This window comes from Vanellus vanellus (assembly GCF_965231255.1).
Source record: "Vanellus vanellus genome assembly, chromosome: 1".
NCBI lineage: Eukaryota > Metazoa > Chordata > Aves > Charadriiformes > Charadriidae > Vanellus > Vanellus vanellus.
The window spans coordinates 33,312,829-33,329,802 of record NC_138905.1 but is presented as its reverse complement, the minus strand read 5'-3'; the positions used below and the strand labels follow the sequence as shown (position 1 = coordinate 33,329,802).

Here is a 16,974-nt window from a genome sequence, read left to right as displayed (position 1 = left end):
CCTTCTGTCCATACCTGCTCGCGGCTGGCAAGTGCCTGAGCCTCCTCCCACCCCTGCTCGTCCACAGCCCACCCACCTCACACATGCACATAGACTTTGGTACCCAATGGCAAGCCTCATGCAGCTTTTAGACCAACAGCAAGTATCAGAAGTTGGATTCAGATAAGGTTTTCAAGTGTTTTGGTTTTTTTCTTTGCATTTTGACAAATACAGTAGTGTCCACACCCTACTGTCTGCAGTTACTGAAATTGTTAACTGAACACAATGTCCAAAAAGCAACACATTTCAGATAAGTGCTACTGAAGCTAGGTGGAAGCTTTCACATCATGCTGCTCTGTCAGTCAAGACACCTCCAGCATCCCAACACACATCACTGGCAGTAGGCACCAACATTCATGTACACACTTTGTTATACTATCAGCCACCAAGACTGATAAAAACATTCCCATTTTTAATCACTATTGATGGGCCTCACTGAAACCAGCAAGAATTACCAGCAGTACTTTGACAAGACAAAAACACAAGCTGGAAAAAAAGGTAGAGATATACTACCACAAAAGCCAACAGACTGAAAGAAAAAAAAAAAAAAAAATACACAGTTACGTCAGACAAGAAGTAAGTATGAAGGTAGAAGAAAAAAACTCAGAAGTAAGAACACTTTACATTTAGAGTAATGAAATTAAGAAAATGAATCAGATAGAATCAATCATCCAGCTCATTCCTCAAAATGCTGGTAAGGACAAAAAAGTAGGAGGTGACCAATTTTATATAGAAGACTAAACAGACAGATTTTAGCTGGGACCAATGACATAAAGTAAGGATGTATTTGAAAGTAACAGAAGAAAAAAACTGTTTAAAGGGAAGAAAATGCATTTCCCAGCATCCTGAGCACATTTCATCTATTTTTATAGAAAAAAATAATTTCTTAAATTATGCGACTTAACACATCTTTAATAACAACCAAGAGACTAAACTCTTAGGATCAATATGAGACGATTCCATTAACAAGGATTCAAGAGATCAAACCTCAAGTTTACTACGCTCTGTTCAGATTCATCCATCCTCTCAGTACAAAGTTGTTCTAAAACATAGATTGAAAAAAATAAATCTATTTTTGTTTCACACCTAACACCATCATCACTCAAATTGACTATTTTCTATTAGCATATACAGCAAAGGTAGTTGTCGATATTTCTTTAATATCATGATATATAATCACTTGCTATATTAAACAACCTCTTCCTATTTTTGATCAGAGGTGACTTTTCCCTAAAGCAAGGTCTTTATTTTCTCAAATAAAGACACTCCAGAGTACATAGAAGCCATACTATTAACACAGCACGAGCTGCTCTGCTGTGGCCAGGTGCCAAGAATGGCTTGGTCTGATTATCACAGCACTGTGTCTTGCTCTATGCTAGTATAACTGATGTGCTATAAAAAGAGTTTCTTCATCAAGCAGATTACACGGGTCACTTAAACTTTAGGGGTTTTCGTACAACTGGGTTTTCTTTATCAATCATTAACATTTTATTCTTTTTTGCTTTCTAAATATATATGCTAATAAAAAGCTGACACATTTGCAAAAGTACTCCAGTATTCTGCAATATTTTGTATACAACTCTTGCCTATTTACATTTATTTGCGATATCAATTTTCATCACAGCTAGAAATATCTACTTCTCCAGGATCCATAATTTTGCAGTGTGTGCTATCAGCCTTCTGCAGAATCTACTTTTTTGTTACAGCTAACCCAGATGGCTACATCTTGCCATATGTGAACAATGCATAAAACCAATGCTGTGCTGTAAATACAGAGCCAGGCAGCTGCAGTATCTCTGATGCTGCTGAAATATATCTGGTTTTATACTGTTACTTTGACAAACAGCAGAGACTGACAAGCGTGGGCCAGTTCTGTCTCTCCTTTGCTTTGGAAAGCTCTCAAAGACAGCTTAGATACTTTTGTATGAGTAAGACCTAGAGAAGTGTAAATTATTAGAAATTCTGCAACAGTTGCTGCTTTGAGGACATAAAGAATGATAGAAAACACCATTTTTGCTTTCAACAATTAGAATCTGTATTTGATAGTGCTTCAAAGATATTAGAATATCTCTTACCTAGACAGGAGGCAAGACAGATAAAACTGATAAAAAAAGTAACTTTCTCCTCCTCCCCCCATACTTGGGACAGGCAGAAAACACCAAGTAGACATAGTCCTCTATTGTTAAGATGAAAAAGCAGAACTGCAAGAGCAGAGGGAAAAATCTACCATGACAATATATAAAGTACTGTGATGGAGGCATTGAGAAAAAACAGAGGTACAAGGAGAATCCATCTCTTCCCAATAACAAATGTTAGGCTATATAATTTTGAAAAGCAATGAAAAGCATGACTGCAACAAGTCTAGGCATAGTAAACCTAGTACCAAATAACCTGAAGGAAAAGGCTTTCTTCCAGTCTTTCCTGAGCTGTTCACAATAATTTTGACTTAAAATAAGAGAAAGAAAAAAAGAAGAAAAAAATTCTTTATGAAAGCACCAACCACAAAAGTCAAATTAACTCCCACCTCAAAAACGAAAAAAGCCAGAAATGCATAAGGTGAATAAAATTTTTAACAGTAGTGGCATTCTGATGAGGATTTACAATCCCACTGGTTCAGTTTTCTTACCACATCATTCTAATATATCACTGGGAGCAAGAGAAATGGAGGCAATGTGCTGGGGGTTATATTAATACAGTGACTGATGTATTAGTGCTTATCTTTGCCTGAACACCTGCAGTTACCAACGTCCCATCCTTCATCAGTGTCAATGCTATAAAAAGAATGTTCTGCCAGGCTGCCATGGGGCTGCTATGCTAGCAACATCAATGCAAACAACTGCATGGATCACCACCTCCACCTGCCTTTCCATCTTGCAGCACAAACATTTTGACAACAAAATATGTCAGCTCGCCATACTGTTGTCTCAACAGGTCAAAACTTGAATGCTTTCAACATTTACACTTTAAAGTACCAACCAACTCTGAGTATTTCACCCAAGCAAAACAAATGTATCAAACCCTACTCATTACCTGCACCATTTCTGCGCATTTCCACATCTTCTTGTGTATTTCTGACAAAGTCTTTGTTCCCCTGAAGTCCCAGAAACCTCAGACATAGAATTATTATCCATGAAAACCTCTAACAAATGGTAAAGAGCCTACTGAAGGACTATGAGTGAGAACAAACAACCATGGGGAGCAGATTTAAAGTGTTTAAATACTATTAAAGACTTTAAATATACTACAGGACAAACTACTGTCAAGCTAAGTGTAAAGATTTATTCTAGTACTTTTAAGGGAATCAATTAAGTGACACACTTATGTCTTATTTATTCTTCTAGAAACATAAAGATACCGACACTACACCGTCATACCCACAAGATGCCTCACTGAAAGTGTTTACAACGGGATTTATATAGCCTCCAAACATTCATTACTAGTTATTGAAGTTTAAAATAACTCTCAGGAGTATGCAGAAGTAGTAACATACTCCCCTTCAAAACAAAACAGCAAATTAAACTGAAAGTCAAAGTCTTCTGTCACGCACGGGTTTTAAAAAGGATCAAAAGGTAAGGTTTACAAAACCCACCCTCGGTGCTGACACAGCAGCCGCCCGCCCAGAGGTTATCCTTCCCTTCACCCCTCCTGCCCTGCCGCTGCCATTCACACCAGCTTCCCAGAAACCCGGGGAAACCAAGGAGCCCGCCCCAGGACAGGGGCTCCCCGCGGGGGCAGGAAGCGCCGTCCCCCCCCAACGCTCCGTCGGGGGGTGCCCTCTCCCAGGACGGGCCTCACAGACGCTTCAGCGAACGCCCGAGCAGCGCGGCGCAGCCGGGAGGGAAGCAGGGAAGGCAGGCCCCTTCCCGCGCCCCGCCTCGCAAGGCGGCCGAACAGTACGGCGCCGCCACAGCCCGCGGGCCGAAGCCGAGGGCCACGCGATCGGCTCTGACACGATAAGGTGTCGCGTTCGCTCGGCGGAAAAGGGACAAGAGACAACCGGCTCCGCACCAGCCCCCACGGAGCACAGGCGGCGGCCGCCGCCGCTACCCCGGCCCGGGCCAACCCCCGCCGCTCACCCGGCTCCCGCGGCGGGCGGGGAGGGCAGGCAGCTCCCCTGGCTGACGCCGCGGCACACCTCCTCCTGCCGCTTCCGGCGCTCCCGAGACGTTGCCGGAAACGCCCGCCTTCCTTCCGCCATCGCCACCACCTATTGGCCGGCGGCGGCGGTAGTCGCCGCGCGTCAGCGGAAGAGCGCCGCCGTGCAGGGAGGGCGGCCGGAGCGGCGGCGCGGGAGGGGTGGGTCCCGGTCCCGGTCCCGGTCCCGGTCCCGGTCCCGGTCCCGGTCCCGGTCCCGGTCCCGGTCCCGGTCCCGGTCCCGGTCCCGGTCCCGTTGGGGCCTGCGCGTCGTCTGGTATCTCGTCGCACCATGGGCGCCCGGGCGGGCTGAGCCCCGCCGTGACGGGTAGGCCGGGGCGGCTGGGTAGGCCCCGTCCCCTTGAGGGAAGGAGGTGCGGGAGCCGGTGGGCGGGTGAGCCCCGGCCCGGCCTGTCCCTGCCGTGGTTCGGTGGCGGCCGGAGCGAGGGCCCCGTGGGTGGCAGGAGCACTCGTGTACAGCCGGGGAGGCTGTTGGCCTGGCTGCTGTGCCTGTCGGGAGGGACTAACGTGAAGCGGCGCTTCGGGGCCGCGCTGCGGTAGAGGAACAGCCGGGGGATGCTACTGGCAGCAAAAGGCTTTTGTGCAACGTGTGGAAGTTTCTGAGTAGCTTGTATAGTTCCCTTGCCTTAATACCGGTTTGCTCCTGCTGAGCTCTGAAGTGGAATTTCTTGTTTCGGCTGGGGTTTTTGGGAGGAAGGGGCATCAGCAAGTGAGTTACCTGGGTGAACTTCTGGGTGAGACTGGGTGCAATTGAACCGCTGGAAATCCCTTTAAAATGAACCTGTTGCTAAAGTTCTTGCTGTAGTTCCTGTAGGCGGCCTGCTTTTCCAGTCTTATTGTCCCAAAGTTTTTGTAGTTAGATTAGTAGATAAGAGTAGTTTGATTCAAACCATGGATCCTTTTTGTGTACATCTTTAGATTAGGCAGATTGGAAGAGTCTTGTACTGTTTCTGCTGAGACTGTCAACTTTATTTACCAAATTCCCATCCTGTTTAATGTTTGTCTTGTACTATTTAAGTAACTATGTAGAGATAAAACCAATTATGCTCTAATAGGTTATTATGTACCCCTTGTGTGGGACAGAATTGTAGCAAGAGGTTAATACCCTTCTCTGGGACCGAGAACATGGGTTCGGTTTCCTCCTTTACCACAGACTTGACTATAACCCTGAGCCAAGCTCCTGCCACAACTAATGGTTTGTTGATTTGGATCTCAACACTGTTGATACTGCTAAATCAAAAATAAAATACAGTGTTAAGGTTCAAGATAGAAGAACTCAAATGAGTTGGCCTGAGTGAGCATGTCTTGTGTAACTTACCCACAAATCATTTATATGTACTTTAATTGATTAAATCACAAATCTGACCTTGCTGCTGTGTACTTAAAACCAAGCAAACACAAAAGTTTGTGCTTGCTTTGAAATGTTGATATTAAGTCATGAAATTATCAGTAAATTCAGACTCCACTTGATGCTTTAGAGGCATCTGAACTATTTTGGTGGTGTCTTCATATGTTTTGGGACAGAGTAGAAAAGCCAATTGTTGAAATTAATCATTGTCTTCTCTTACGATGCTCTCAATGTGAATGACAGCTGCTGCATTAAGCATATTGGATTCAAGCAAAACATACTTGTGTACCCGATATATTTTGCAGGAAACTTAATCATTACTGACAGATGGTTCTTGTTGAAGAATGGCTTCTTTTAGTTCCAGTTATTGAAAAAGACAAAAAAGATTGAATTCGAGAAGTCATACTAATGAGGGACAACTCCATCCTGAAAGTTAATATGTGAAAATGATAAATCATAGAATCATAGAATTGCTGAGGTTGGAAGGGACCTTTAAGATCATCAAGACCAACCATGAAGAAGGCATTAATATTACAGAGAGGCTATTACATTAATGGGAGTTGTGCTCAACCCCATGGAGATAATGTACTGGCTTCCAGCTGATGCTTTAAAGTAACTCACCAGGTAATACCTTGAAGATCAGGGAAGCCCCATAAAAGCTTTCTGTATAAAACAGAAATGTTTCAGTTTGTTGGGGAGATCTAGCAGGATATAGAAGCCAGGTTGTGCATAACTCTCAGGTGAGTCGCCTGCAGCAAGCAGAAATCTCGGATGTATTGGAGGGGTTCTTTTGTTTGTTTTTTGTGTTTGTTTTTTCTTTGTCAGCCTGTGAAGTGAAAACCTGTAAAGCAGAGAGACTGGTGATCAAGGAGAAAGAGCGTAATGAAAATGTTAAACTTGTATTGCATAATTCTATGAAGTTGGAAAGTTTCTGAAGTAAAAGGACTCTGAGCATGTAATGAGGAGCCTCCAGATGACATGTCTCATCTAGAGAGTTAACTTAAAGCTGAAATCACCTTTTTTTTTTTTTACCATCCCCCACCCCTCCCAGCTAGAAAACATCAGAGCAATGAAGCTGGTATGGCAAGGTTGGCATCCATAAATGAAGAGAGAGGGAAAAAGCTATTGTTTATATGGTGTTGGCACTTGGTATCCTCACAGGGGCTCCATGATGGTTTAAAAAAAAAAAAAAGACTAATGGATTGGTTATTGCAGAGTTAAAATTGACACATTATGTTTTGTTAAGGTTTATTGGGGTGGGAAGAATTCTGCAGGTAGCTGGATCTAAATTGCATTTATACCACGGTATTCACAACAGATAACCAGAAATCTATATTTTAACATGCTCAAGCTTTTGGAGAGATTGCTTTTGGTAGAATATTATTTGTGATTGTTCTGCAGAAGACTTAGTAAGGACCACCAGGCTTTTACATAGATAGATGAATGGCCCAAATGTTGCTGTTGTGGAAACCTGTCACTGTATCTGCTGGCTTAAATAAGATGTATATAAACCGTCCCAATGACTGCTTGGTATTTAGAAGAGGAAGTCCTCCTGCAGATCTGGGGAAATAGTCTTTCCTGGAGTGGTAAATTTGAACCTTTGCCATTTTGAACTAGAGCCTGGCAACAGCTTTACTGTTACTGTACTTCCTCTTTTACTAAAATTGTGCTTGTCCAGTGAGTCAGGGGTTAAAAGTAAGAAATCCTGGCATAATAGTCCTAAACAATACAAATTGCTAAGAATATTTGGGCAGTCAGAGCAGCAAGACTGTTTCACTTAAATTTGTCCAGGGACTAGAAACAAAGCTCATCCTCAGCTGTCTGGCAGCCAGCGCTCCAGGGTGCAACTCTTTCAGCTTGCTTCTGGAAAAAGTAGTGTACAGCTGAAAATAGCAGTTCTGTAGCTTGCATTCGTTAATAATTTCATATCAACTGAGCTGTTAGGCCTGTAGTAATCTTCACAGGACATATCACCCCCTCTTTGGAGGCTTGCACTGTGGTGGTATGGAATACGTGAGCTGACTGCTCTGCAGTTATGCCATCCTCACTGGTGTCTGTTCATTAATATGGGGCCTGCTTGGTCTCTTGTTACCAGGTGCTCTAGCTTCTCTTGTCTTTTATGTGGAGTTAAATTGCTATCTATACCCATGTGAGGTTCACCTCCGCTGTTGCAATATACTAGCAGCACTAAGGTAGCTCTTATGGAATCCTTTGTATTCACCATACATCTGGATAACTGCAATTCAGCCCATCTATTCGCATGGCATATTGCCAGGTCAGTCTGGTTAGGCTTGTCAAGGATACTAATGCCAAGCAGCAAGGAATCTGGGATAATGAATCCCGTCTGCGTAACACCAGATGCAACGTGTGGCCTTTATTGCAAATTTATTCTGTTTTCATTTGCTTAACCTTTATGTTGCCATTTCTGCTCATGCCAAAAAACACAGTCTCTGAACATGGAAGAACTCAGAATTCAATCACTTGGAAACTGCCACTCAAATGAATTGTAATACAGTAGGCATGTCAGGAAAAAGAAGCAAAACACTTGGATAATCAGCATCTATTGGGAATGTCAGGTCTTCAGATGACTGAATCATGAAATGCCAGAAAATAACCACAGCCGGATTAGTGTGTGATATTAGTTACTTTGTTGGCACTTGGCCAAGCAATCTGCTCAAACTCACTACCCGAAAAGTCCCCTAAGAAGCTGTGTGTGCTATGACGGATGTTGATTTCTAGTACTTAGTTCCTGTCATCCCTTCATCAGCTTTTGTCTGCATTTTTAAAATGAGTTGGTCTTGCTGAAGAAATGGCTTGATCCTCAGTGAGGAATCGGCAAAGCGGGAATAAGGCTGCAGGAAACTGGATAAGTAGGTAGTAATTGGACTGTGAGGGAAAGGTTTTGCTGTACTGTTTGCTGTGCCCTCTCGTAAGGGTAGTGCTTTATTCTGATCTTAAATTTTACTCACTTAGCTCTTGGACCAAGCCATGGCTACAGAATGGATCAGAGGGAAGAAGTGTTTTGCACAGAGCTTAGCATCACTTAAAATTTTGGGATATGTCCAAACACGAGGAACAGCATAGGCTGTTCTTTTCAAGTTAGTTCAGTTACTCTTTACCTAGTATTGGATAATGCTATGCAGTTGTAACAAGGCTTTTGAATTGATTCATTGTTTCTAGGCATATTCTTGAAACTAAGTAGCCATGAACTTTAAAGAGATTGGAAATGAAAATGGCTTTCAGATTTCCCTGGTTCCTGCCAGAATGAGAGCACCTTAATCAGGAGGAGGAGGGGGAAGTGCCTCTAGGGGAGGTGCCATCTATGTTCAGCTCTGGACAATTGTGGTTCCAGAGCAGTGTAGAAGCCTGAGCAATAGTTACAAGAGGAAATGCTTGTTGCTTTAGCAGCTGGGATATATTTTAAAGCCAATGCAGTATCCTTTCCCCCCTAATAATTAGGACTCTGCTTTAGGGAAGCTTCCCGCTTGCCTTCCTCTCCCCCTCACTTCCTTAAGTGAGTGTGGTTTATTCTGTTTTGAATGCAGCTGAACTGAAAATTTGTGTAAAGAATCAGAACATGTAGCTGCTTCAACAAACATCATTAATTTCACATATTGGCCAGAAGATTTAATAAATGGTGATTACTTGTTTCTTTCTGGACCTAAACCTTTCTTTACTGCACAAATCAGCAGAGGCTTATTTTCAGTACACTAACTTGACTGTTTTTTCATGACTTACAAAGTGACTTGCATACAGCAAAAATATGTTTTGGATCCAGGGGAAGGGGGAGGAATGTGTGTCTTCTGTAGCACACGAAGGCAAACACTAATTTCATGTAAAATGATGAATGGGAAATGAAAGCTATTCTTTCCTGCAACTTTATCATGACCATCTGGGCTAGGTTTGAAAAACAGCTTTTTAAAAGTCTTGTAACTGTTTTGTAAATGATTGCTCGGTTGAATACAGTTTAACTCTTCTCTCTTTCTCCTCTTATCAGAAAAATGAGTGGCGGGTTGGCACCAAGCAAAAGCACGGTGTATGTGTCCAACTTACCCTTTGCTTTGACAAACAACGATCTATACAGGGTAAGTTTTTAAGAGTTGCATTGTGCAAATTAAACTTGTTAACAACAATTTTGAGTGTAAATACAATACTTATATATCTCTTACTTAGAAAAGTTTGTCTTGATAAATTTATTACTAATTAAATGCAACTGTCTATTGTTAAATCTTTTTATTTTGTTTTATATTTCAGATATTTTCAAAGTATGGCAAAGTTGTCAAGTAAGTGACCTGATACGGCCTGCTATTTTTGTAGCTTTCATTTTGAATATTTAATGTCTTTGCTTCACTTGAAAGTCTTGGGCTTTTTATAATTTAGGGATGAACGTGGAATTGAAGTCCTGTTCATTTTTAATAAAGTATAAATTTAACAACTGGAAGTTCTTGAAGTTACACACATAGTGTAAGAATATTTGTGTTGAGGACAGGTTTTGCTAACTACTTCTTAAGAGCAAGTAGAATGTTGTTGTATACCAATGGTCTTTTCTCTCAAATAGTTGAAACAATATCCTTCTAGTAAGTGTTGTTCCCCTTGCCTTGAACACTGCCTGGGACACAAGTGGATAAGTGTAAAAGTGGATAAGTAAAACTGGGAACTTCTGCTTCTGTGAACTAGATGTCACAATTCCCACAAACAGTTCCCACAGTTGCAATTTACAGTTCCTCTTATTTGTGGTTCTAGGGGGACTTGTTATTGTGACTGCTTAGTGTTACATTTAAGATTAGATATAAGGCTGCATGGTAGTAACTTTTAGTGCATGGGGTATTCATGAACAATACTTGTGAATACCTGCTTCTGTTCAAATGACAGAAATAAATGCTGCAGTAAGGAACTTGCTGGTTTGTTTTGTTTCTTTTTTTAACTGGTCAGAATAACGAGACTCAAGACTTCAGTTTTCAACCCTACAACAGCAAATATCTACTCTAGCTTTTAGTAGCTGCTGTAATAATCTGTGAGATACAGAGCTAAATTCAAAGTTTTTGAAGTCTCAGGAGTATGTACCTAAACTCTGTGTGTTTGGGGGTAGGGGTCTCCTACTGTCTCGGCTTTTGAACTTATTCGATAGGAGGATGAGAATTGTATGAAGTATTGGCTGTATGATGCATTGCTTATTTTAAAGGTGTCATAGCAGCATTCTCTCTTTTTTCCTTTATTGATGGTTTCTAGTGTTTTATTTACTTTTGGGGGGACTGTCATAAACAACAGAAATGGTGTTTTCAGATTCCTGTGTAGAAGAAATCCTGTACCGTGTCCTGTGTGAAAGTAGCTATTTTAGAACTTGCAATTCTATTTGCACAGTTACTGTTTTCCCCACCTATATATTGCTTTGCAAAAAATTCACTTACTGGTACCTAATTTTTCCTGACATTTTGTCTAGTAACTGCCAGAAACTAAACCAAATGCAAAGAGTCACAGAATACACAGAATGCATAAAATACTACCACGATTTTTTTTTCCTTTTGCCCCTTTGCAAGCTGGCCTGACTATAAACAGTGCATATACTATGGGGTTCTACTGGTATTCCTATTTTGCTGTGAAACTGAGGCTAACAAGGATCAGTTTTCCTATTTGTAACTAGTTATTAATTTCCAAGAAAAAAATTCAAATATTAGCTTGATTTCTGTAGAGCTTTTGTTCAGGGCCTTTAAAACGCTTTGCAGAAAGCATTGCGATGTCATCTAGGTCAGCTTTAACATAATTAAATAAGTTTTAATAGCCTTTTTTTGAAGTATGTCTTGACTCAACAAAATCATGCTGACTTTTCTTCTGTACTGCATTTCTTACCCCAATGTATCCTGATTTATTATGATTTCAGCTCAGTTTGTTCAGTGAGAAATCAGACTTTCTAGGGCTCCAGGAAGTTGCTGACTTTTTAAAGATTTGTCAGGCTTGTTTCTTTCTATGCTTGTGTTATTAACTGATATGTTCAGTATCCCAAGTAGAAGCCTGACAGTCATATTAGGGTTCCATCAACTCTTGGAAGAGTAACTTAGCAAAAGAATTAATAGAATTGGTCTAAAGTCAGTTTTATTGATGCTTCATCTCAATGCATTCAATTAGACACGTCCTTGTCCAAGAGGCTTTGGTAGAAAAACTGTTCTAAGCTGTATCTTTCTGTGCATGTATTTGGGGGAAAATTGAGTTTTCTTTACTGAGCTTCTATTTTATACACTTTTTACTATGTAGGTCAACTGTTACCTATACAGGTTCTCTGGTAGGCCTTCTGCATTGAAGTGTGGTTTGTTTGGATATATTTTGGAAAAATGTCCCATTACTTCTTACAATTTTGGCTTGCCTTATGGCTGAACCTTGTTCTGCCTGTGGTGAACACAGGGAGGAGTTTATTCCCTACTTTTTTACATGCACTTTTATTTTTATGTACATGCAGACTGGCATCCTGTTTCCCACTGTTTTTCTGGGTTTTGGGTTTTTTTTAGGGCTAAGTACAATTGACATTAAGATTGAAGGAATTGAGGTGGTTTGGGCTCCCTCCACCTTCATCTCTTGTCATTCTTTTTCTTTGTCTGTTGTTTTTACTGCATCTAAATCTCCCTTGAATTTCTCAATATGCTACTGGAGCTATTGATTCCAATGTTAGACTGAAGATTTAACTTTGTATGTCATGTATGTCATGTCATGTAAAATAACATGTGGCCATGACCTGGTTGGATTCCAGTTGGAGATATTTGTAGAGTAATACTACATATACTTATTTATTGTTTCCTGTCATGAACCTGTTTAGCTGATTATTCCTACAGAAACATAGAATTCTCTGTTTGGATGCAGTTCAGTACACTGTGTTTTTCAGTAATGATAGCAATGGTCAATACTCATGAATTTTAATTTCGCCTCCAGTACGTGTAGTTCCTTCCAGTTATGTTGTCTGCAAATCTGAAGAATATGTTTTCCGTACTTCAAGTCATCCAAGGGAATAAAGAATGATACTAGACCCAGAAAGACACCATATGCTTTTAAAATCATCTCTGCTCTACCTGTAAGCACATGGCCTGGTTAGATGTTCCTTTAAATTTCTTTTTAATGAGTCTTTCTATTGTTAAATATACTTTATTTCTTTTTTGCTGTATAACAAAGGTAAGATCCCTCTGAGATCCTTAAGGAAAAAATGTCTCTGAAGTAATTTCAGTGTATCAATACTGTGGTTATATGTTTTCAGAGTTACTATTATGAAAGACAAAGACACCAGGAAGAGCAAAGGAGTTGCCTTTATTTTGTTTTTGGATAAAGAATCTGCACAAAACTGTTCTCGGGCACTTAATAACAAACAGGTAAACTGAGGAAAGTTGTTATGGTAGGAGGGTTGGGTTTAAAGCCCAAAAATATTTACCTTTGTTCTCCAATTTGCTGTAGTTGTTTGGAAGAGTAATAAAAGCAAGTATTGCCATTGATAATGGAAGAGCAGCAGAATTCATTCGCAGGCGTAACTACTTTGATAAGTCTAAGTGTTACGAGTGTGGGGTGAGTAAAACCACAAAGGAACTACTATATTCCAGTTTGTTTCTTCAGTTTGGCCATTGCTAATCCTGCCCGTGGTGTTAAAATAACTTTTTCTGTTGATACTATCAACTTGCATAGCAGTTGTACCATTTTCAAGAATCTTAATACTCCTTATTTGGGGTCTTTTATTTGGGATTTTGGGGATGTGGGAAAACATGTGTTTATAATAGCTGCTTAACATGCTGATGAGCAGACAGAGCTGAGTATCAATATAAAGCTGTATGAGAAGGAAAACCTCCTAATCTTTGGTTCAACATACTTGCTTTTGCTATGTCTTTGGAAGATCATTATATAGTTGGCTGTAAAACAAATATTGGAAACAACTGTTTTTACACAGAATGTGTGTCTTAAATTTGAGGCTATTCCTCACTTTTTCTTAATATAATGGCATAGGAGGTTGAGATTTGGATAGTTTTTTAACATCAAATACAAGCTTGATCTATATTCATAACACTTTTGAGAGCAAAAATGTTGATGCACTCATATTTCTTAAACTGTTAATGCTGGCATGTCTTGAAAATAAACTGTGCTGTAGTGTATTCAGCTATTGCAGCAGCCAAAGAAAATCTACTTTGCTCGTAGCTTGTTCACAGCTTGCAGTTAAACATGCATATCACCACCAATCTCTTCGTTTCCATGGCAAGCTTATAGAGAAGAGTTTGTCTTCTGTGTGCTAATTCAGCATTCCATTTATCTTACTAATTGCTTCCATTTTTTTTCCCTGTGAACTGTCTTACATTAACTTTCCTCATGATGTGTTTCAACCTATAGCTGTTTGTAATGGTTTCTGTTAAGCAATATTTCTTTTCTCCAAGGAAGCAGGACACTTAAGTTATGCTTGTCCTAAAAATATGCTAGGAGAGCGGGAGCCACCAAAAAAAAAAGAAAAGAAGAAGAGAAAGAAAATAATTGAGCCAGAAGAAATGTATGTATATTTATTTACATGTTAATACTTCTTTTGGGCAGCTTTTTCATACTGAACACTTAAACCAAAGATCTATGTCTTTTTTTTCCCTCTGCACAATGAAGTGAGGAGGAAGAAGAAAGTGAAGAGGAAGGAGAAGACCCTGCTCTAGACAGCCTCAGCCAAGCCATAGCTTTTCAGGTACAATATTGAAGCATTGTGTATTTATTATTATTTAAATACCACTTTACTTCCTTTTTTCAGCTGCTTTTCAAAAGCTCCAAGATAAACCTGTAGGTCTGTCCATTCTGTAGCACTCAGGGCCCCTTTGCATGATAATAGTTGGTGACTATAGTTGTCTGCTTTATATTGCAGGCGTGTTCATTTTTTGGCTTTTTGTGTTTGTGTTTTGGGGGCTTTTTTTCACTGTTGCTGTGGTTTTGCATTGCAATTCTTTCTTTCCTTCAAGCTCCTTTGCTGCTTAGTTTCCTGTCATCTCTGCTGTGATGCTCCATTAAGTTTTTGGTCCACAAATCCCTCTTAAATCTGTTAACTGAGCAGCCAGAAAAATAGTCATGTATAAATGATCAGGTGCATCCTCTGCCTTCATTTACTAGAATATCCTTGAACAACATCTGTTTCTGGAGCACTTTGCCTAATACAGTCCATCGTGGTCTCTAATATTTTGTTGCATTTCTTGTTATGTAGATAGGTAGTCTGACAGCTGTATTACTGTCTTATTTAATATGTCTTTACAGGCTTTTGCTTCACTACACAGAGCAAGCTGGAATTGATGTTCAAATTTCATGGCTCCCTAGTCCTCAGCTGTCCCTTGTGTGCCTCTATGCCCCCCAAAAAACACTCAGAGTTTTTACCATAACTTTGTCCTGAATATGACTGTAATGAGTGCAAAACTTTTATATGGTGTAGTCGAGAATAATGGTGCAAATATGCACAATTATCCACACACACAAGTTCAGAAAACTTTGTGATTGGAAGTAAAATCTATAAATGCAAACAAGCCAGGAAACACTCTGATTTCTCTTACCACCTAAAGATTTTAACTGGAATAGCATGTTTCCCAGTAAAAATACGAAGCATCTATTTAAACCTTTAGTTGAATAACCTTTACATCCGTGAAGACATTAATTCCCTGAATGAATGACTGCAAAAGGCAGCAGATAGAAAACTTGTTAGTGGAACAAAGCTGATTCAATAATATCAGTTTAAAATGCGATGCATTCTTTGCTTCAGATCTCAGCTGCTCTATGGTTCTGTAAGTTTGCCATGTGCAAAGTCCCTCTCTCTGAAATGTGGCCTGCATTGGTGCAGAAGATTTACTGTTTGCGCGTGAGAAATACTTTCAGAAATGTTTTCTAGTGCATTCATTGTACAGTTTATCAGGAAATGGAGATTAAACCCCTTAAATTCTTGAACTTATGAAATAACTCAATGCATATAAATAATTAGCATTATTATTGGTAAAGCATCTTAATTGTTCTTGAGCTTAGCTAATACTTTTTCTTCTTTTGTTGTAGCAAGCCAAAATTGAGGAAGAACAACAAAGGTGGACGCAGACTGCAGGGGAATCTTCAATTTCAGATGATTCAAAACGTCCACGGATTAAGAAAAGTGCTTATTTCAGTGATGAGGAAGAACTTAGTGATTGAAATAATATTGGTTTATATGCATATATAATATATATAGTGTACATTTTGTAAAGTGCTACGAAGTTGTCTGTAATACAGGTTTGTCTTGGTGTTGAAGACACTGAAAATCATGTTGTAGTTCTACCCTGCCCCTCAAATCTCCCATTTTTTGATATTTCTCTCTCAAAACTTCACCCTTCGAGGCAACTTCTTAAGAAAACAATGTGTTTCTACACTTAAATCCAGAAAAATATCTGGGAGAATGCTTCTTGCAGTTAGCATCTAGACCCAAACCCTGGGAGTGAAATCTTTCATAACAGAATTCCCTAATATTTTTGTCCTAAGAGGAGTTCCTCTTAGGATCAGTGTTAGCACCACTGATGCTTTATATATTTGTTCTGTTTATTGCCTGTTGGAAGCAGTGTGTTAGTAGTACTTCAGTAGTATATGTATCTTGCACTAGCTCCTCTGCATAGGGTTGAATTTCAGCCTTAAGCCTTGTACTGGTCTTCTAACTCTTCATGCAGTAATATAATAAATTACTGTCACATAAGCTTTGTCTGTGAAATCATTTTAGACTAAACAATGCATCTATGTGCTTTCCAAAAGGAGGTTAAGATGTTGATCTTCTGACTTATGCACAGTTTTAGTAACTTGCTGTACACTTTATAGTGTCATATAGCCTATATACGGTATAGGCTTCATAGGAGGTGCAAGTTAAAAGTGATGTGGTGATTGTTCAGTCTTGAAATCTTCATACTTAATATATTTTAAGATTGATAGTTCTGTTGCTCTTGCATTAAAATTGAGAATCGCCATATGTTTTAAAAATGGGAATGTCCATATATTTTAATATGCTCTAATCTGATATTGAAAGTCTCTTGCTGTGATAAGGGCTTATACTGCACTGTTTCTCCTAACTACACTTCGGGTGCCTAACATGTTAATTATGGTTATGCACAGGTTTTTAAATAATCTTGTATCTAACATGGATCACAGTCCTATCTTCTCAGGCATCTGAAGCTGCTGGCAAAATCCAGAGGGCACAGAGTTTCCTATGTGCTTAAAAATCAGCTTTCATGTATGTTTGGAACTGTCACGGTCTCTAAGCAAAGTGTGTTTGCACCTATTTTGCACTTAAAGCTGTTCAGATCTTTAAAATAGAGTCTCCATCCTTAAGTCTCTGTGGGGTTCTCCTCACGTTCTCCTGAAAAGCCTCATAGACACATTAGGAGAACAGTGAAAAGCCCTGCAGCAGTGATCACACCCCAAACCACAGACATGTGGTGATGGTGGTAACC

The 16,974-nt window shown here is 39.9% G+C and overlaps 2 protein-coding genes across 7 annotated transcripts in view; one reads left to right on the top strand and one right to left on the bottom strand.

Moving 5' to 3' along the window:
- PPHLN1 (periphilin 1) overlaps positions 1–4,168 on the bottom strand; it is a 73,064-nt gene extending 68,896 nt beyond the window's left edge. For 5 of the 6 annotated variants that reach the window (XM_082489562.1, XM_082489565.1, XM_082489564.1 and 2 more), the window contains exon 1: positions 4,116–4,168. The gene's annotated coding sequence lies outside the window, so the exon portion shown is untranslated. Of the gene's footprint in view, positions 1–3,069; positions 3,088–4,115 lie in introns of those variants that run through there. The other variant, XM_082489563.1, reaches the window with a different exon arrangement.
- A 237-nt stretch (positions 4,169–4,405) lies between these two features.
- On the top strand, positions 4,406–16,226 carry ZCRB1 (zinc finger CCHC-type and RNA binding motif containing 1). Its single transcript, XM_082479943.1, has 8 exons — positions 4,406–4,501; positions 9,540–9,627; positions 9,797–9,825; positions 12,780–12,891; positions 12,974–13,081; positions 13,936–14,045; positions 14,150–14,225; positions 15,563–16,226. Exons 2-8 carry the CDS (start codon positions 9,544–9,546, stop codon positions 15,692–15,694), a joined length of 651 nt encoding a protein of 216 aa, XP_082336069.1. The 5' UTR covers positions 4,406–4,501; positions 9,540–9,543; the 3' UTR covers positions 15,695–16,226.
- The last annotated feature ends 748 nt before the right edge of the window (positions 16,227–16,974 follow it).

Bases quoted from the DNA above. Each gene is read 5' to 3' on its own strand.
- ZCRB1 (XM_082479943.1), top strand. From the start codon at position 9,544: ATGAGTGGCGGGTTGGCACCAAGCAAAAGCACGGTGTATGTGTCCAAC. The intron at 9,826-12,779 runs GTAAGTGACCTG...ATATGTTTTCAG, and splicing joins AAGTATGGCAAAGTTGTCAA to AGTTACTATTATGAAAGACA. The intron at 13,082-13,935 runs GTGAGTAAAACC...CTTTTCTCCAAG, and splicing joins CTAAGTGTTACGAGTGTGGG to GAAGCAGGACACTTAAGTTA.